This window comes from Ictidomys tridecemlineatus, chromosome 7, assembly GCF_052094955.1.
Source record: "Ictidomys tridecemlineatus isolate mIctTri1 chromosome 7, mIctTri1.hap1, whole genome shotgun sequence".
In the NCBI taxonomy this organism is placed as follows: Eukaryota; Metazoa; Chordata; class Mammalia; order Rodentia; family Sciuridae; genus Ictidomys; species Ictidomys tridecemlineatus.
Genome location: NC_135483.1, coordinates 134846273 through 134868746, shown reverse-complemented (window position 1 = coordinate 134868746; position 22474 = coordinate 134846273). Strand labels below are relative to the sequence as shown.

At 33.4% G+C, this 22474-nt stretch overlaps 1 protein-coding gene across 3 annotated transcripts in view; it reads right to left on the bottom strand.

Annotated features, from left to right (window-relative positions):
• Positions 1 to 22474, bottom strand: part of Csrnp3 (cysteine and serine rich nuclear protein 3) — a 187465-nt gene that overhangs the window by 128461 nt on the left and 36530 nt on the right. For 2 of the 3 annotated variants that reach the window (XM_078017517.1, XM_078017516.1), the window contains one exon: positions 20241 to 20329. In XM_078017517.1, coding sequence (XP_077873643.1) covers positions 20241 to 20253 — 13 coding nt within the window. In that variant the 5' untranslated portion in view covers positions 20254 to 20329. Of the gene's footprint in view, positions 1 to 17898; positions 17925 to 20240; positions 20330 to 22474 lie in introns of all 3 variants that reach the window. The other variant, XM_078017518.1, reaches the window with a different exon arrangement.

Here is a 22474-nt window from a genome sequence, read left to right as displayed (position 1 = left end):
TCAAATATCTTAAAATTCATTTCTAGATATGTACACAGAGAAACAATAATACAGGTATTTAAGGATTTGACTTTAATAAGAGTGGAAAAAGAGAAATGATTCCATTGTTCAATAATAGGGGATTGGTCATATAATTGTATATATCCAGACAGTGTAATATTATGCAGATATTAAAGTTATGAAGTCATTAAACATTTTGCTGATATGGGAAAAGTTCAAAATATACTTATATCTTAAAAAGCTTTTAATGTTACATTATGAATTGTTTGAGTGTTTTTGTTTGACTATTATACGTTTGTAAAAACATGTACTAAACACACATATGTACTCTTCTTCACCAGTGCTGAAAGAAAGAATACATACCAAGTAGTAAGTTTTAAGAGATTCATGAGAGCCAAAATTCCATGGATGGGTAGTTTTCTACAGAAACCCTTATCTAATTCTCAAAGACTTGATTCTCAACACTTTTGCCTTCTCTTGTGCCATTCTCTTGCACTGAACAATAGCATCGGTATTGTTTTGTGTTAGGCAAACTAACTTTCAAGAGGGGTGTTAGGATGAAATATCAAAGACTTTGGAATGGAATGGGCAATTTAAAAAGCAACATTTGGAAATTCTAATCACTGCTCCCAGCTTGAGATATCTGTGGTTGGACACTGACAATGTGAATACCACTGTGATAAATAGAGAATTTCAGTTCCAGAGCTGGTTCATAATTTGGACAAATTGCTTGTCTACACAAAGTCTGTTTCCTCACTGATATGATAATAATTTTGTCCTCTTCCTATGTGATTTTGTTTTTTTCTGACAAAAATACTTCAAAAATATAAAATATGTAGAAAGGAATCTTAACTCTATACCCTACTTCCATAGCAAGTATGAACACTCACCCTAAATTGAGGTGTTTGGGGACTTGTTCCATCCTAGAGCATATAATATGAAATATGGATCCACTGCTTAGACTATGACACCATGTACCGAGAGGCAAATGAGTTGCTAAAGGGCAACAAAACAGTTGAGGAAACACTGCATCTAGATTTGTGTCTCTACAAGCAGACATGATCTAATTCACCTTTGCATGTATCCCCTGGGCTAGATGCCCCCCTGTGCTATAAGGTGTAGGTATAAAGCATTAAGTTAATATGCCCATTATGTAGTAGGAAGACCTGCCATTTCAGGTCCTCTTAAAGAGGCTAAAGACAAGACAGATGACTTAGGACACTCAGTGTCCTATAGGGCAGTGTCCAAAGTGCTCAGGAGCCACTCAGATCCAGAATTCTAAAAACTGTGTGAAAGTCAGTGAAAGAAGTAAAAGAATCTTTCCTCTATAAACTTCTATAATCCCCAATATATGAGGTATACAGTAAGAAAAAGAACCATTCCTTGCTGTCTGAAAAATCCATCTGGTGTGGAGGATATGATTCTGTAGACATTATCAGGACTGACTGGAGAGACAGCCAGAACACTAGGGAGGGGATGAGCTAGAATTTGAACTCTATACAGTAACTGAACCTCCAGAAAGATATTCAAGTAAAGAAGGTTGATTGATAGCAGGCAAAACACTAACTCCATCCAATCATTAAACTTGTATGTTTAATGAAATATCACAGTGCATAAATAAATGCAATTACTATATATAATAATAAAATACATCACACAGTATGTTATACATAATTATTACATATTTCTATTGTTACTCATGGTTAATTATTCTATATTTTATAAATTACATTATTATATGTAATTGTTAGATATTATACATATAATTACATAGACATTTAAAAATATTTAAGACGACACTCAGACTGGGGTTGTAGCTCAGTGGTAGAGTTCTTGCCTTGCATATGTGAGGCACTGGGTTAGATCCTCAGTACCATATATAAATAAATAAAAATAAAGGTCCATCAACAACTTTAAAAAACACACACACACATACAAAAAGACTATTGACTCCAAATGCAAGCAGTAGGGCAATAAGATATTATAATGTAACGTTTTCTTCAGAAACTTTTCTTTTCAGAGAAAACACTGTCATATAAAAATATTTGATTTTTATAAATATATACAAGATATTCCCATGATGTTAGTTCTAGATGCACAACTTATACAAATCACCCTAAAACTATATTATAGATAAACATAAAAGGACCAATAAACTACAAACCATAGAAAAATGGATGATATCTTTCAGTCAGGGCCATGTGGCTGAGTTCTTCCTTTAGGTCAGGAAAATCTAGAGTTCAGGCTTCAAAGATTTAGACTAATAGGTAATTCAGATTGTAGCAAGATTCCTACAGGGACAAGCCAGCAGGGATTTCTGGAGAAAACAAAGAACTCCTGCAGGAAGACTGGAGATATCAATGAGGTGTGCTGCAGAACACAGGGAAAGAGTCTGCAGGAAACCCCAGAACTTACCTTGCAGAAAGTGAAAAGGGAAGGGACTTCACAGTGAGGCCTTCCAAAGAATCAGGGAAGAGTCTGCCCTACTGGGCAGTGGAGCAGAAGCCAAGGTCACAGGTATTCATTATGCTTCCCATTGAATTAAGAAAATTTAAAAAGCAAAAATAAAGATGTTCAAATTATTAGGGTAAAAGACTTTCATGGAATGAGAAAAACTTGATCAGCCTAGGTCTCAGAAAGAATATGAACTCAATCTAGTGCTATTTACACTAGTGGAAATGTTAAACACTGGGCTACAGACTAAAATTAAAACACTACTAGTACACTGAATTTAACAATAAAGACAGGGAGTAATTTGCCAAGGCAAGCCACTGAAGTAAATAATATAAACAAGTTCAACAGCCTATTCAGTGCATTTTGGAGCAAAGAAAGGAGAACTGGTTGCCTGCCAAGCCCTTGCTTTAATGAGACAATGCACTCTGCTGTCCAGGAACAGTAACAGGTTAGAGGTTTGGCCTGTAAGGTGTTGTAATGTGTTGCTTTAAAAAGGATAGACTACAAGTGGATCACTTCCGGCATTTCATCCTTTGGATGGATAGGCTCATTATTTGTAACCCTGATAATCCCTCAGACTCTCAAATTGAGGATTAGGCATCATCTTTAGATTTATTCTGGTTTCCAACACCTCCAGATTCTTACAATTTGCTTCAGTATAACACTGACAGGCATTTTTAGCTAAGAATTTTATCACATGAAAATAAAAAGAGCTCAGGCATAGGATTAATTTTTTTTTTAATTTTATACTTTGGAGGGATGGAGGTGGGGATTAAATCTAGGGCATTGTGTAGGCACATGATCTACCACTGAGTTGTGTCTCCCACCTCGATCACTTATATTCCAGCAATGGTTATTATTATTTCTTCCTATTTTTTTCTTATTGCTAACCATATCTCTGCCAAGCAATCATTGGAAGTGCAAATATAAAGCCACATTAATTCACATAGAAACATTATAAGAGCTAAGGGATGTAGCTCAGTGTTGGAGCATTTGCCTACTACACACAAGGCTCTGTGGTTTGACTCCCAGTACTGGGGGAAAAAATCAGATAAAGACAGCAGTTGAAATTTTTAAAAATCACCAAAGTTTATTTAGTGAACATTTTTTAAAATATTGGTTGTGCAAGTCACATTGTAAAATATAAAACAAACCAAAGTCTTCTTGGAGTTCTAAATCAAATGCATCCACAAGGAACTGTACAAAACTGTTTAAAATACATAAGCATTAAGGGGAAAATGTTAGACAAAATAGGTGAGGCTTTTATATGACATTAGGTAAAATGTCTGCTCATTTAGAGGTGAGAGGAAAGTAAGTATATATATATATATATGACTATGAAGAAAATCAAATATGTTAACCATGAAAATTCAGTGTCCTAGCTGGGCAGAGTTAAGGAACAGGCAAACTCTTATCTATTCCTTCTGCTCTATCAAGGGAGGCATAATGGACTTCCAATGAAACCACAGAGTAAAAACAGTGCATATTGATCTGTCAGCTTTACTGAAAATACTCAGAGAGAATGCTTTAAGTATTCAAAACATCATCTTGTATTATAATAAACATTAATAAATCATGAACTTGAATGCAAAGAGTTGCAAGAATTTTAAAGAAAAAGGACAAGACTCAAAGAAAATCTTAAGCCTGCCTTGGTTGTCTAAATAATACCATACATTCTCAACCTACTACCCATGATGGTTCATACTTCCTGTATTTCATCACTAAGAGTCTTTCTTTACAAAATGTGGTAATCAACACACATAATAATATTTGTTATGATTCTGAAGTAATAAATGATAGCAATAAAGGTTAATACTGTTTTAAATATAGTTTTTGCTGGTTGAAAATTGGCTACAATGGGTACTCAACAGTGGCAAAATACCTAATCTTCATGGTGCAAGATCCTTTATAACAGAAGCAAGATCCCTCATACATGAGTAGTGTATCCCTAAAAATATATTGTCACATTCCAGAAAATATGTCAAGACTCAGTGGCAAGACAATGATTTAATTATTTTTTAGTTAAGGAGGATAGGAGGGACTTCAACTGAAAGCAAGAGAATAAAATATATATTTCTGTCCCTGACAAAGACTATGGAAAAAAATGGTAGAAATGTCAAGGCAAGGGGCTCAGGAGGATGCCATTGAAAACAATGATTCGTTTGAGTAGCAATTCCTCCTATTGGTTCTTTTGGCTCATAGGAGTAAGGAAAGACTAGACGTGTCCTATCTTCTCCAAGAATTATGGGAGACAGAAAAGAAGTGAGGACAGTGGGTGAGTGGCAAAGAACATATAAATACCTACTTCAGGAAGAATATGGGATAGTGGAGGCAGCAGATACAATCTTCAAAGAAGAATGCAGAGAGTAATGGAGATGCCACTGGAAATTAGAATTCCAGAGCTTCAAGGTGGTCTGTCCCACCTTTCTTCTCCTGGTTTAGGAAAATAGCTTCATTAGAGACAGGATGGTATGTAATAATTATAATAAAAGAAATTAAGCAAAATACCTTATGAATCAGAAATGCAGAGCTGACTTAACTAGATTTCTCTCAGGGGTATTCATATGTATAAGACTTTTTTATAGTACGGAATAAAAGATTTTGCTGAGGAGCAACGATTCTTGCTCATTAATTAAAGGTAAATGCTGATTTTACTTTTCTCATCCACCCCCAGTAGTCAAAGGAAAAAGTTTAAAGGTGTCACTCAGGAGCTTTCTCTCCTTAGGATTTTCAGTGCCTTCACTCACGGTTGACACTACATGTTTCTGAGTTGAACAAATTGAAAAGAAAATTGCATGACAAACAACAGCTCTAGATCATAAATTTAATTAAGGTGAGGCAAAGAAACTCTGAGATCAATAAGAAGAAAATAGAAAGGCATATGTGGAGAAAAGAAAAAGACAAAAAAAAAGAGGGGAAACTTTAAGAAAAGGAAGTTCTAGGTGAACAATCTAATGATACTTCTTTGAAGTACCATCAAGAATTTTTTTTAAATTTAATCTCCTTGAAAGGAGCTATTACATTCTGAACAGCTGCTGAAAATTCATAACAAATCAATTTAAAAGCAGTAATAAGTTTTTCCTCCCATTTACATTTTAAAAACTGACCTGAAGTGATAATAAATATATTCATACTTGTAATATGACATTGATACGGTAGAGCTGATAAATATCATTCCATATATATTTAGGATGCAAGGATATTTCCATTTGTAAAATGTAAGGTATCATTCCTGGGATTAAGGGCCTCAGAGTCCCCTGAGGCTCACTCTCTATGTAACATTATCAGTAAATCTCTAAAACACAGTATTCACCATGAGAGTATCTGTGAACCCACCAGCACTCAATATAGAGCTTGTTTCACCCTTGTTTTCTCACTGTGGCACAAACAGTGAGAAAAAGAGCATGGAGTTGAATGTGTAAGTAATAGTAGAGTATGTTATTCACCATCTTTCTCTCTCCTGATATTGAAAGAAGTGATTTATTTTCTTTCCTGGACGATAGAGACAATAGAATGATACAATAACATAAAGATATGGACTGCTGTTGGTAGTTCTTTTGGAGAGTCCATTCAGAATGGGAGAAGAAAGGGAAACAAGAGTTTCTGGTATAAATTTTATATATCCTGTCTTCCATTATCCTTTTGGGAATACCATATATATCATACAGTATGGACACAGTGGTTGAACCCAGTGCGACATATCATCATATAACAGATCTTAATTAATATAATTGTAATATTAACTCATTTATTCATCTATTTAATTGTAGATATAAATTTCAGCAATTTTGAAATCTTGTTCTCCTGCAATATAACATTTAATGTGTTCAATAACTGAATATCTGGCATACATGAAGAAATTACCTACAGCAGGTTATTACTGAATATTACTTTTGAAAGGATGAGCACATTCTGCCAGAAGTGTGTCTTCATGGCAGAGTCAAAGCTCAGGAAATCTTATGAAATTTTCTGTTCACTGTATTGAGTGAGAGTGCTTGACTCATGTTTAACATGCTCTATGGAAATTCGAAGAGTAATTTCATAAAGGTGAAGTAAATAAACACCCATGAAAATATATAAATCTTAAACTGTCGTTATTTATTTTTTACCTGATAGCACCAATACTTGAAATAATAAGGTGTGGTTTTCACGTGGTCGTTGTTGGTTATTGGCATGTTAGTTGACAGGCCAGGTTGTATCAAACCATACACAGTTGAGATTTATGAAAAATATTATTAAAGGCTTAGTCCATATCAAGTTGTATGGAAGAAGTGAAAAAAATAAGATAAGAAGAAACTTATTTAAGCATGATTAATAACAAATAGAAAAGGAAGAATAATTTGAGGTCAAATGAATCTGAGGCTACCCATCTTGAACTAACACTACAATAACAACCAAAGCAACAACAGAACTACTACCATTTGACACACAAACCAAGACAGTATTATATCTAAACTGACAAAGACTTAGAAACTTTGGGATGATATGTTTGATTGAATTAAATTAAAATGAATTTTGGAAGCATATTAAGTGGCATAGAAATATACCTATATCCTAGAATCGATAACTTGACAGGACTTTATCTCTCTTGTTTTACCTAAGGAAATTATTTCAAAGTAGAACCAGAGCCAGGCACAATGGGGTACACCTATAATCCCAGCAGCTTGGGAGGTTGAGACAGGAAGATCAGGAGTTCAAAGCCAGCCTCCAAAAAAGCAAGGCGCTAATCAATTCAGTGAGACACTATCTCTAAATACAAAATAGGGCTGGAAATGTAGCTCAGTGGATGAGTGCCCCTGAGTTCGATCCCTAGTACCACCCTTCCCTCCCCCCAAAAAAAGTACAACCAGGGATCTATCTATAGATGAAGGAAGATGATTTTACAAATTTCTTCCTTAGAAATTTCTAAGGAAAGGAGAGCCATAGTTTCATTGGAAACAGGAACATCCAAATCTTAACCAGTTCTGGTAATGCCTGGAATGATTAAATGTACCAATAAATCAACTGTCAATATATATATATATATATATATATCTCGCTCTGTCAGCTTCTCATGTGGATTTTATAACTTCAGCCTTACTGCACTTAATTCAGTGCCTTTCATCTAGTAGGTTCTCAATATATGTTCACTATTGATAATGATGACAATGGCCCAAACCATGGACTTATTTTCCAGACTGTGATCCCTTCTTCATTTCCAAGTTCCTCCCTAGACCAGAGAGGTTTTTATTCTCTCTCATCATGGCAATAAACCTGTCACTGTGATCAGACTAGACATAAAAATTTCCAAGGCTAGCACACAAATTCCTTTCCGTGCATACAGGCTCGCCTCATTCTTGATCCCCTCCTGGATGACAGGAAGGCCATCTTGTATATCATCTGTCCATTTGCAGACCAAATGGTTTACAAGGACAGGGCATCTAAACTTTGCCAAGCTTATTTTGCAACCCACTGAGTACTTCGTGATTAAGGCTAAGAAGACAAGGTTTTCTTCTCAACAGCAGAAGGAATATGGTTTTGCTTTCCTTCCAAAACAGGTCATTACAGATTTTTATGATGTTAGCCAAAAGAAGAGATAGCTAATGCATTTAGAATACACCTGGTCCTCGGCGTATAACCTTCCATGAAGCTTTAAGTGTATTCTATTCAATGTCTATAAAAAGCATTTAGTTCAATATTTAGGTTTTCCTTCTTCCTAACAAACAACCAGATTTAGTATTTTACCTTTATCTCTAAACATATGTCTTCTTCACTTAAAAAAGAAAACAAAAAAGAAAAAAAAACTGGTAAATGTGAGTGTTTACCATTTTGTCTATATTATTCTTACTATATCAGTACAAAAGTCTCAGGTATGTATGGATATGGATATATACATATATCCATGGTTTCTTATCTGAGGACTTTTGTTTCAGAAGATTGTATTTAAGGTTTTTTTTTTAATAATTTTGATGTTATGAGAATATTAGTTTAGAATACAGGACACCCATCATAATCCCACCCTATCAACCGTAATCACCATACAAGTCTGGGATACATTATTAATCCACTAATGAATTATTTTAATAATATGAAATTATCATTTATAGAAGCATGAAAATATTTTACTTCTTTTAAAAATCTAATATTTACTTGACCTCTTTCCATGTCAGTATATATTACAACTCCCTTATTATTTTACAGAAGCTATATTATATTCTACTATATGAATGTTAATAATTTATTAAATCAACATCTTATCAGTAGGTATTTGGGAAGCTTCAAATTCAGTGAACAACCTTTAGGGACTCACATGAGTCTTTCTGCAGAATAACTAGGGAGATTAAAAAAACTCAAGAGAATTAATGTTTGCATAAACATTGATAAAGAACCTTAAAAATATTGTATATAATTTTCATGTCTACCAGTAATATATAAGAAAAAATTCTATATTTTTCACTGTTTTTAAAATCATTCAATAACAACTTTCTGAAGCAGAGATCACAAACTCAGATGACTTCAGGGCCAGACAGATAACAGAATATGTGTATTAACACAGAGTAAGAAAATGGGAAGTAGGAGAAATGAAGCAAATTTAATTTGAAATAATGAAAACTTTTGAGTACCAAACAAAATGTATCATCAGTTCTCAAGCTGCCAATTTCCAGCGCTGGTTGTAATGGAATATACTAAGCATTCATTCATTCATTCGTGTGTGTGTGTGTGTGTGTGTGTGTGTGTGTGTGTGTGTGTGTGTGCTGGGAATCAAACCCAGAGCCCAATACATGGGTGGACAAGTTTGCCACTGAGATACATATATCCCCCGCCCTAGTTTTGATTTTATGAAGCTCAGAACTCTGTTTATTAGAGAAAGAAATACAACTTGTTGTGAGATAATGACTCCTATTATATACATATTATTTTTACCATATTTTCTTTTCATTTTTTTCAAAATTTACCGTAATGAGAACAATTCCTTCTCTCTTGCACTGACTTCCATTTATGTTATACTGATATTATGAACACAAACCTTCTTTAAACAGATAACGCTGAAAACTGTGAAATATATTGTTCTATATTTTACTCATTTATAAAACAATTTTTTAACTCTTTAATTTTTTCTTTCAAGCACATGTTAATTGTGCTTGTTAATGGGAATCCCTGTGACATTTTCTTACATGCACATATTACACACTGACTTATGTCCAACACTTATCAACTTGGTATAAGACTTTAAATTTAACCATAGGATTTATTAATAGTTTTATTATTCATATATCAGTGATAGAGGAAAAGAAATGGAAATATGCTACTTGTCCTAACGTAAGAAATATCCTGCTGAGATTTATATTTAACCTAGTAAAACATCCTTGAGGAGCAAAAAGAAAGCCATTATTTTTGCTTGACAAAAAAAACAGAAAAGGAAAATTCTTGTGTCCTTTTGATAACAGTGGTTATCTTGTAGTCTGTGAGGAAGGGTGAAGGCCATGGAGAAAATTGCTTCTGCTCTCATTTTTCTAGTCCCACTGCATCAATAAACCTCTGGAAGTTTCAACACAGAGCACAGATATGAGCACGAAGCAGCTTGGCCTCTCTTAGCAGTTCGTTTTGCCCTTTAGCCTTGTGAGATTGTCAAAGAGAGATGGCTAAGTAAGAAATTCCCATGGGTACAATGTGAATGGGAGAAAGGATTTCACAACAGAATCCTGACTTCCTTTGTATGAGACAGTGGTGACAATTAGAAAAGAGAGTTAAATGAGTCAGTATGTTTTTTTTTAAATAATGCTTTTGCATTTACAACTATGAATACCATGTTTTTAGAGATCTAAAAAAATAAAACAAAGCATAAAATAGCCTTTTCTCAACTCTTTTAATTTATATTTAACAGAAAAGTCAAATACAACATCTCTTCTGGATGGAAAAGAAAAAGTTATATAACATTGACAATTGAAAATCAAAACTGTGCTGAAGATAGTTTCTTAAAATACATTCAACATATATTGCCCTCTTTTGAAAAAATAATTTAGGCAAAAAAAAAAAGAACTTATCTAGGAGAAAAAAAAAGAGATTATTTTAGGTATCCTTTAATGTTTTATTAATTTTAGATATATTTTAGTAGGAAGTCTCTCATACTATATATTCATTTCTTTTGATTCTTAAAGATTAGACATGACTGAGGTAAATATAACATTGTTTCAGGAAATATATGCCTTAGAGTAGGACATAATTGTCCAAAAGTAACAAAAATTTTTGAATCCTTATTTTCATCCTGATGTTAGAAAATTCAATGAACAACTAAATTATCATCAGCTCTGATTAAAGTAAAGATATAGCTGGGAAAGGTCTATTGTATTGTACAAATAAAAAAAAAAATTCAAGAGAGGATTCTTCTTTTTTAGGTACTGGAGATACCAGGGTCTCACTCATGCTATGCAAGCACTGTACCATGGAACTACATCCCTAGCCCCTTTTTATTCTATTTTGAGGCAGAGTCTTGCTAAGTAGTCCACACTGGCCTCAGACTTGTGATCCTCCAGTCTCAGCCTCCTGAGTCACTGGGATTATAGATCAACGCCACCACACCAAGCTCAAGAGAAGATATTAAATTCATCATGTTCATGGAGATTTTAAAAAACTAAATCCTTTCCAATCATCTCATTATTATATTTACCCATAAACTTTCAATTCTGCCATAAAAACAACACTGAAACACGTAGCTTGGGCTGGGGATGTGGCTCAAGCAGTAGTGCGCTCGCCTGGCATGCGCGAGGCCCGGGTTCGATCCTCAGCACCACATACCAACAAAGATGTTGTGTCCGCCGAGAACTAAAAAATAATAAATATTAAAAAAATTCTCTCTCTCTCTCTCTCTCTCTCTCTCTCTCTCTCTCTCCTCTTTCACTCTCTCTTTAAAAAAAAAAGAAACACGTAGCTTATATTTTTTATGCATTTGTATATTCATTTGTCCTATACAAAATGTAAAGGTGATATTTTTTACATTTTTTCTTGCATTTCTTTTTTCTGTTATAGAAAACTATATCTTTATTAAAAATAGGAATCATTTACTACATAATAATTAAAGTTATTTTAGTGGAATTCTTTCTAGTTTAAACTTCTGATCTTTTATGATATTAGTAATTGAAAGTATTGACAGATATAACTGAGCTTTTAAGATAAGCGTTCTAAAACTTCCTACAGATTCCTTCTCCACTCATTTGGCATAGTTGTGCATGCTACTGAGGATGGTTCATGTCCATGGATGGATGGTGTACAGTACCCACTGAGTATCTTTCTAGTCCCTCTTCTTTGGAACTCCCTACCTACACACAGAGGTGGATCCTTCTCATTTTTTTGTGTGTGTGTGTGTGTGTGCTTCCCTTACCTGCATACCATTAGCATGTACTGATATAGCAGCATGATCAGAAGCTATAGAAAGTAAGAACATTTTATATGCTTATGTGACCATTATACACTGAATGCCTGATTACCAGTTATGTTGAACCTTTTATTTTTTAAGTTTTAAGATCATTAGGGCATGTTTTATGAAATGTTCATACAAGGTCTTGACAATTATCCTGATGACATTCATATTTTTAAAAATGATATCTAATCTAATAACTGTTTTAATATTGGCCATTTATACCACAAATATTTTTATATGCAGTGAATTCTTTTTCAAATGTCTTATCTTTTTCAAATTAAATTCAGAATATTCTCCAGTACATATAATTGAATTTTATAATCAAAATCCCAGCAGAATTTTTTAAATAGATTTCAACAATCTGACTCTAAAATTTCAGGGCAAAGCAAAGGAATTAGACTATTAAAGCAATTCTATAAAAAAAATGCTATCTGATTTCAAGATTTACTATAGAACTATACTAATCAAATAGTGCAATAATGAGAAAAGGAATAAAATGGAGAAGCCAGAGATATATCCACACATAGATAATTAAAATTTTGGAGAAGGATCTCAAGGCATTTTGGTGCAGAAATGATAATTGTTTTAACAGATGATGATAGAACATTTAGATATTTGTAGGCAAAGTAATGAACCTCAAACTTTTACCTTATATAAGAAATAACTCAAAATGTATCATATGCATAAATATAAAACATAAAATAAGAAGAAAATATAATTGAAAATATGACCTTGGGTTAGGCAAAGAACTTACAGATATGTCATCAAAACCATAATCTAAAGGAAAAAAAAATTAGTAAATGTAACTAAATCAAAGTTAAAAACACTCTATAAAAAACAAGGTCAAGAAAATGAAAAACAAGAACCATGGAAAAAGAGAAAATGTTTGCAAATTGTGTATTTTTCAAAAGGCTTTTTTTCTGGAATGTTTGTTGAAAAACAATCTCAAAACTCGGGGCTAGGATTGTGGCTCAGTGGTAGAGCGCTTCACCTAGCACGTGTGAAGCACTGAGTTCAATCCTCAGTACCACATAAAAATAAATAAATAAAGGTATTGTGTCCATCCACAACTAAAAATATATATATTTTTTTAAAAAATAATAATAATCTCAAAACTTAACAGCCTAATAAAATTTGAACAAAATATTTAAACACTTCACAAAAGAGATATGCAGATGGTAAATATCCATAAGTAAAAATGTTCAATATCACCATTCGTTGAGGACACGTAAGATAAAGCCATACTGTTAATTAAAATGTCTAAAATAAAATAAATTATAGCTTACCATAGCAACTGGTGGTGAACACATAGAGCAATGGGAATGCTTGTTCACTGCTCATGGAAAAGTAGGATGGTATGAGCCATTGTGGAAAACAATTCTGCAGTGGCTTACTTGCCATGTTACAATTCTTTTAGAATATTTGCTCAAGATAAATGAAAACTTAGGTTTCCCAACAATTTCTACATAGATGTTTTCAGCAGCTTTACTCAAAATTCCAAAAAACTAAATAATAACTCAAATGTACTTAAGTGGTTGAGTGGATAAACAAACTGTGGTACATCTATACAATGGAGTACTAGTTAGCAACAATAAGTAACAAACTACTGATACAAACAACAGCATGAATGAGTCTCAAATGCTTTATATTAATGAAAGAGGCCAGAGACAAGACTAAATTCTTTGTTTCCATTGATATGACATTCCAGGAAAGGCAAACCAAGAGTCCTTGTCCCCTAAAATAGATTTGTAGCCTGGGATCCAAGTGGGAAGAAACTGACAAGGGATTGTTCCCAAGAATATAGAGGGTGATATAACTATCCTGTCTTTTTTTTTTTTTCCCTCCTTTTGTAGATGGACACATGCCTTTATTTTATTTTTATGTGGTGCTGGGGATCAAACTCAGTGCCTCTTGCATGCTAGGCAAGCGCTCTACCACTGAGCCACATCCCCAGCCCTATCCTGTCTTTTGATGGTAGTAAAGGTACATGACTCGAAACAACTGTCAAATCTCACAGAACCATATATCAAGAGGAGTAATTTTATTGTTTTTAAGTTTTAAAGTGAATAAATGACATTTCATCCTTCTTTACTTTCTTAAATTGCTTAAATGCTTTCCCAGGCAAAAGTCACTTGCATGCCTGTAAGCTTTAAGGAGAATTTTAAATAATATTTTAAATCTTTAATTAAAAGTTACTTTAAAATTATCCTAGGCAATATGGATCACAGAATCCCCAAGTAATGAAAGAATTGTTCTAGAGCCACTTATTCACTAAGCCCCAGTCCATTCCTTTATGCTAAATGTCTTCTTTATCAGACACAAACTTATTATGTATACTTGGGTATTTGAATAAACTTGGAGGCCTAGCTCAATAACTCATGATTATATAATACGGAACTCTTTATTCTATTTCATAGCTCTGATGATTCTTGTGTGCTCGTGTCCTTTTTAGGCATTGATACCTGTAGATGTGTAACTATTACATGTAATTCTGTAATTTAACCAAAGAAGAGGGTTGGAGTCATCTATGCCATTCATAAAGTCCTAAGTCTAGCTTTGCTTGATGGGGAAGGCAGGGAACGAGGAAAGCAATAAGCTGAGGCTGGACATCAGGGAGCATCATCGTTTGAGTAGGAGTTAAATGTCAAGAACTTTTGTGAGTATGTTCTTTGCCCTGTGCAGTGATTATTATTTTCCATTAGCTAATTTAACTCATTTATATTACCTATATCCATGTACTAGCTTTAAGTTTGTGATTCTTGACTTTCTGGAAGGAAAAAATGAGAAAGAAGAATCTGTAAAATGGTCTGTACACAAAGGTCTGCAAGATGTGAGAGAAAGTAAGAAGGAGGTTTGTAGCAAAAAACCCAGGAAGTAAAAAGAAAAAAAAAGAAAGAAAGAAAAAAAATGTAGTTAACAGTATCAAATACCCCTGGGAGAGCCAGTCAAGATAAGGGCTGCAGGTCATCAGTGCCTTTAGAGAGAGCATGCTCTGTTAATGGGGTTAAGAATCAGATCACACTGTGCTGAGGAGTGAGTGATTCTTAGAAACTGGAGATAATAAGTTTGAATCAAGATGGGGAGGAGAGAAATTGGATGGTAGTGGTAGTGAGACAAAGTAAAGGAGAGATCAGTTCGGTTTTGTTTGTTGATTTACTTTTTTGGGAAGAACTTACATAGCCTGAAGAGAAAGAATCAGCAGAGAGGAAGAAGGTGAAGATAAAGGACAAAAGGAGATGATTAATGGCAAAAGGTCTCAGCTTCAGTAAGAGGGAATCAAATCAAACACAGGCTTTGCCTGAATAGTAGGAAGGACCCTGATCTTTCTTGGAGATTGGAGGGAAAAAAGGAAGAATGTTTATAGATGTAGCTATTTGATGCTGGAGGGAATTGCAAGGATTCACAAATAGTTTCCACACAATGGCCTCAATTTTCTTGTTAAAATAGCAGGTGCACCCAGAGCAAAGGGAAGAGATTGCATGGCTTGAGTGGGCGATCAACTTTTGAAATAGTGGCTGACCAGAGTCAGAATGAAAGGATTGGTGAATGCTATTGAGGGGCTAAATCAGATTTAAAAAACAAAAACATAAATCTGAGAAGTGGTATAATGTGCTCCTGTCCCAAGAGCTTGGGTATTATTAAGAGAAGTTTCACCCTAGTTGGATTCAAGGTCACATATACTATGTAAGAAAGAACAAACTGTACAGTAGTAGTAAAGAGCAGACAGCTGGTATCTATGCAAAAATCCCAAGGGAGACTTAGAATATGGAAAGATCAAAGGCCCTAGATGTTTCATTGAACTCTAAGAAAAAGCAGTTAGGTCTGAAACTTCACTGTTAATCTTAAAATTTGCCTTATTTCTTCTTTACCCTCATTTCTCCATTTATTTATATTCAGTTTTCTTATTTCATAAGATACATTTCAGATAAGAATCCAGGCACATACAAATAGAAAGAAATCAGAAGTTTAGAGATGGTCACATAGGGGTATTTTTCATTTAAACAGGTCAAGCTAGTATTTAAAGTGTCTCTGCTGAGAATAATTGAGAATAAGGTGCTAGAGGGGACGGGAAGGTTTTGTGTCTGATTCAGTGGGGAAGTTTCCTGAGGTTGTAGACAGTAGGGTTTGGTCAGCACTTTTTAACTTAGGGTAATTTTGATTCCAGGGGAGGTGGGCAATGTTTGAAGAACATTCTTCAATGTTTGGAGAATAGAATACCTGTGGTTGTTACAACTGGAGGGTAGGGCACTACTGGCAGATGGGGCACTACTTAAGGAAGAATCACTCAAAGTGGGGAAATGCCAGTTGATACCAGATTCGAAGAAGTATGTGGTGGGGGGAAGTTTGCAAGAAGAATTGTTATTTCAAAACATCCATGGGGGACTGGATTAGTGAAACAAATCTGAAAATGATTCCAGGGTCAGCAAATCTGTAAAGCAAATTTGGGGAGGATGAAATCAAAGGAATTTAAGGGGAAAGCATCTGCTTTTGAACAGTCACATTGCAGTTATCCTTAAATAAAAGTTTCAGTTTTTTTTTACATTGAAGTGTCCAGATGAATGCAGCCAAGATTAATACTGGTTTGGAAGGAAACTATGAACACAATAACATTACAGGAGAAGTCTCTTCCTGGTAACTTCTACCAGCCTCTGTTTTTCCTTTTCTTTTGGTTTTCTTGGACAGACATCATCAGTCTCCCCTTTGTGATCAACCTCACAAAACTGGCCATTAATTCTTTATACAATACAACATGCAACCGATGCTTTCTGCTTTGTCTGAAGATGCTGCCGATATACTTAATGACCTTTATTTTAACACTTTTTTAACACATTTTTTAAAAAACACACAAATACTGCACCCATCTTTCCTCTAGGTGATATACTAGGCTTTTGGAAGACAGAAGGAATTGCAATAGTTAATAGGTTATGAGATTTCTAAATCCAAATATTGTTTTGATATTTGGATGGCCAATTTATCTTTTTTTGGAGAGGAAAAGTACTGGGATTGAACTCAGGGGCACTCGACCACTGAGCCACATCCCCAGCCCTATTTTGTATTTGATTTAGAGACAGGGTCTCATTGAGTTGCTTAGTGCCTTGCTTTTGCTGAGGCTGGCTTTGAACTCTGGATCCTCCTGTCTCAGCCTCCTGAGTCGCTGGGAATATGGGGGTTGGAATTATAGGCGTGCACCACTGAAACTGGCTCAATTTATCTTTAATGAAATAAACTGACGTACTTTTTCTTCACACAAAATTCACTAAACCTTTCAGCACTATCCAGAAAAGTTAAGTTTGAATGACTTTTAAGAGAATGTCAATTTTCATCATAGGTTCATCTACAGTTTAGATGAATCACAGAAGTGGGCAGGTATATTGGGGCCTTAAACAACCTCAACATTCCTATGCTCAGTACCAAACAAAGGAAGTTCCAACTAAATTGCCATTAAAAGAGTTCTGATGACTCATTTGTTGATGATCTCAAATACACTGATTTATTTTAATTTTCAACTCTCTATATATGTATTCTAATAAAGGAAACTCACATAGGGAGACCAATATCCCTTTTTAAAATTATGATATTATGTGAATGAGGTGGTATTTAAATGATTTCCTTCTATTTTCAATACTGATTCTCAGTGCTTATCTAAAAATGATAAAAATACTGATGATTAAAGCACAAAAAATTATATTCTGCCTTCTAGAACTATCTGTATTTATTGGCATAAAGACACTTACCCACTTTAAGATATTAATATTTTATTTAATTTTTTAAAAAATGGATCAGAGCTGAGCGCAGTGGAATGAGCCTGTAATTCCAGCAGCTTGGGAGGCTGAGCCAGGAGGATCATGAGTTCAAAGCCAGCCTCAGTAACAGTGAGGTGCTAAGCAACTCAGTTAAGACTCTGTCTCTAAATAATAAAATATAGTATCAGGCTGGGGATATGGCTCAGTGGTTGAGTGCCCCTGAGTTCAATCCCCAGTACCAAAAAAAAAAAAAAAAGGATCAGGCTGGAATGATGGCTCAAATTTTGTACCGTTTTTGCTTACCACGTATGAGCCCTGGTTTCCATCCTCTGCATGGCCAAAAAAGAAAAAGAAAAAGAATTGGTTGATTGCCCTTTATACAAAGTAAATAGGTATAGTCTTTACCCCTTTCATAAGTAAACAGGCAATCTGTGTTCCACTGTATACTTCTTTATTTCAAATAATATGATGCTTTGAATACATGGAGTAAATAGACTGTCATTTTTAAAAATAATATTTTTCTGGTGAACTTGAGGAAGACACATACTACTTATTTTACATGCATTAACAATATATGTCTTAACTAATGATGATTTAGGAAATTTGCCATCAGGTGTTGTATTTCCTCATGTTTGTTTTTAGTTGGCATTGTATGGACAAGCGATATCTATTTCTTATATATAAATTACGTACTACTAAGTCATTTGGCTGCTCTTAAAGTCCCACCTGTTTTTACACTCAGTATTTCCTTTCTTTTTATCTTTTTCTCATGACACTTAGAACCATCAAACATAATATCTGTTGGTTTTTTGGGTTTCTTTTTTAATTACTTACAACCTGCCAGCAGCATGTAATTTCTACAAAGGCACTTGGTGAACTTTACTCATTGCTTTCCCTCTTGCCCACTGTTGCCCATACACATAGTAGGCACTTGATACATATTTACTAAATGCCTATGGATGTTATGTAAGTGAATTAAACTACTTGTCTAATGGCACAATTAGGCATGGAATGTCCTCACTGACTTTTCATTAAAAGAACTTTACTTCTTTCAATTACTTGACTTACTTTAACATCATAAGGCATCACCTTAAAAAAAAAATACTCTCTTGAGAAACACAATGGTGACCAATTTCATTTCAAGCAGAATCTCAGCTCTCACTTCATTTCCAATCTCTTTACTATCACAGCTACTATTTGCATTTGATCCCTTAGGAGGTTATAGCATTCAGTCCCTTTCAAACCTACAAGTCTTTCTGGGTCATTGGGGAAATTATTTAATTCTCTGCTGAGCTTATAAAGAAATTGAATATACTAGGATTAAAAAAAAAAGAACAAACAAGCAGCTCTATCTTTCTTTGTTATTTTCATAGTTGTTTGCACAACTGTTTTCCACAATGTTAAATTTGTAATTGTAGCAAAAGAGACACGTTTCTTTCTTAGAATCTTTTATCCCTTACTTGTGCTGCACTTGAGGAACCACTTTAATAAAAAGTCACTGGTGGGTTTTAATGGAGCAAACTTCTCATTGGGATAAACTGTTTTCTAGGCTTAAAAAATACATATGTGAACATCAAAATAATGCCCCCAAAATTTCCATTTGATTTTAGAATGCATTACAAGACTTTTCAAAATCTAATTTTTCTTTTTAATTATGCATTGCTTGAGTTAATAACCAAATTAATTTCTGGGTATCATAGTCACTGGGCACTTTTTGACAATAGGAACTATATCGTATTCATTTTGAAACAACCCAAACATTTACTCCACAGCCTTATATATAGTACATACTAAATAAATGAAAAAACTCCTGGGTGAATGAGGGGAAAAAAAAACAGAGATTAAAGTTAAGCCTGAACAAATAAAAATAAAAGATTACCAATACTTTTTTATTTAAATTTATAAACACATGACTTTGGTTATCATGACATAAATAACCAGAAACCATCCATTTCTTAAAGCTATATATAAGAATGAACCATTTTAACCTATACTGTAATTATAAATTCTAAATAAATATTTTATACTAGTTGTTAATATAAGCTGTTTAATAATGGGTCTACTTATTTTTTCTCTTCTAGTCTTATAACTTTAAACAACTTAGACCAGATACCCAAGATCCTTACTTATTCAAATTAACTGACATTTTATAGAAGACACATTTTCCAAACTAAAGAATACTGGGGTTCAAAGACTGTTGAAAGGATTGCTGATCAGCTATCCTGAATTATATGTGCACATGTGTGTACATTATAGCCAAAAATACAAAAGGAATGACAAATTCACTAGTTAGGTGTACATTCTTTAACAGAAAAACATTATAAGAAAGAAAAATCTATAGTAATGCCTAATATCTATTTTATGCTCATAGTGATATCCTTTAAAAGTGAAGCAAATTCTAATAACCAGTAGTTTTCTATTAAGACAATATTTTTTTCAGCCATAACTAATGTAACTAAAGAGTCCATTTCTTGTATGAATATATTTGCAAAGATCAAGAAAATTTTGTTAAAAACATCTATTTTTGGTAAGAACATTTCCCTTAAATCTAAGTACACATTAGCATCAACAACTCGTGAAACAATTACACATTTATATATCCAAACTTTAAAAAGCATGGCAGTAATAATGCATAAATTGCTAACCTTCAGATCTCATGAACTCCAGTGTTTCCCGGAAGACTCTATGCCTCTGGAAACATTCTTTCAGTCTGTTGATATCTCCTTATTTTTTCCTTAAAAAGGAAAACATGCCTCAGTGTTACAAAAGGTTATATTTTCAAAGAGTAAAGCTGACTACAAGGTGAAAATAGAAATTTTACATACTTATCTTGGAATATAAGTAAAGTTTAATTTACTATAGAAATGGTGATTCATATTTTACATAATTTAGAGTAGAGCAAAAATTCTTCTTAGAAGAAGTTAGTAAATTTCTAATAACTTACACTTTAGATTTAAACAATTTCTAGACTCTAGAAGATTCATATCTGATAAAAATTAAGAAAACCAAACAAAATGTTATAGGTTTTGATTACTGATGAAAATCATGATGAGTATGCTATTTTTTGTTTATTTAAGAAAAGCTATTGAATTCTAAATCAATGTAAAAGTTTACAGCTTTTAAAATAACTTAGGTTTTTAAACAGAACAAAACATACTTTCAGTACATATATATTTACACAATCTTTTTTAAAAATTACAATGACACAATTTAAAATGATTAGTGCAACAATCTGAAGAGATGACAACATCCTCACAGTAATGATATATATTTTATTTACCAAACTAAAGTATAATCACCCTTTCTAGGTCATTAATTAATCTTCCACTCTTAAATGTTAAGATAAATATTATGTCCATATAAAAATGTAGAAAATGAGGTAGTACCTTGGAAATGATGTAGAGAAACTTGTGAAGTGTAATTTATTGTTTTTTAGTAGTAGGCAGATCTGAACCATCAATAATCACAATGACACTAGCTAGAGTAGAAATATCACATGTGCTAATGAATGAAGAACTACCCTAAGCAAGCAACTTACACTGATCATATGAACAAACAAAAAAGTGTCAAAAATCGTTAAGAGAAAAATTATCTCAGGAAAATTATGTCTCCAGGGCCCTCTTTTTTTCTAAACTTTATGAATATCTACATGGATGGATATTCTGAGATAAAGATTTGGGACAAACTTGAATATCAATGATATTTGCAAAAATAGCATAGAAATATCAAGCAGTCCTTATAATTACAGAGTTAGGAAAGGTTATTAAGTCCAGCTTGGTTCTGAGGAACCCCAGATTCAGCAGAACTTAAGGTCAGAAAGATGGATTCAAAATTTAACTTAAAGTATAATTTTAAATATCTTAAAATTCCACTGAGAGCATTTCAAACTTAAATGATGGCACACTGGAGACCGTTGAAGAAATCACTTGAATCAGCCTTGCAATCATTTTAAGGAATATTTCAGACCATAAATTTCTGAGTTTTCTTTGGTAAAGACAAATATCCTAAGACTGCACATCGAACAATTAAAAGCCTACCACAAAACTAGTGTACTAACAATCTTCAAAATATGTCCATTGAATATAAACTTAAAAAATTATTTGTGGGGCTGGGGATGTGGCACAAGCGGTAGTGTGCTCCCCTGGCATGGGTGCAGCCCAGGTTCGATCCTCAGCACCACATACAAACAAAGATGTTGTGTCTGCCGAAAACTAAAAGGTAAATAAAATATATATATATATATATATATATATATATATTATATATATATATATATATATATATAAATTATTTGTAACTAAAGCAAACTAATAAAGTAAATTGGATACTGAGTAGAATATGTCTATAAATTTCATTCATAATTTCCACTTAAATTTTCTTATTAATAAAAATGAATTCTGGAAGCTAGAGATACAGCTCCCTTTTAAGCACAAGGCCCTGGGTTCAACCCCCAGTACCACAAAAAAAAAAAAAAAAAAAGAAAAGAAAAAGAAACAATGAATTCTGTATTATCATTTTTACCTATTGAAATTTCACTTAAAAAAACTAAAACTTTTTTTCTATAAAACATTAGGGAAATGCTATCTTATTCAAGCTCCTTATTTTATAAGAAAATTAACTCTATTTGTGATGTGTAGCTTAGTCCACATGAAGAAATTATTTTTGCATATCAATTATTAAGATTTAAATAAAAAACATAATTGTATTTTATAAACAATTAAAAGACATTCTTTTGGCATTTAAGGTATTATTACATTTAGAAAAGCAAAAGTAAAGTGAAATCTAGTGATCTAAATCTACATACCAGCAATTAGTATGTAATGTAGACAGAGTGCCCTTATCTATGCAAAAAAGGGGACTCAAACTGCAACCTGTTTGA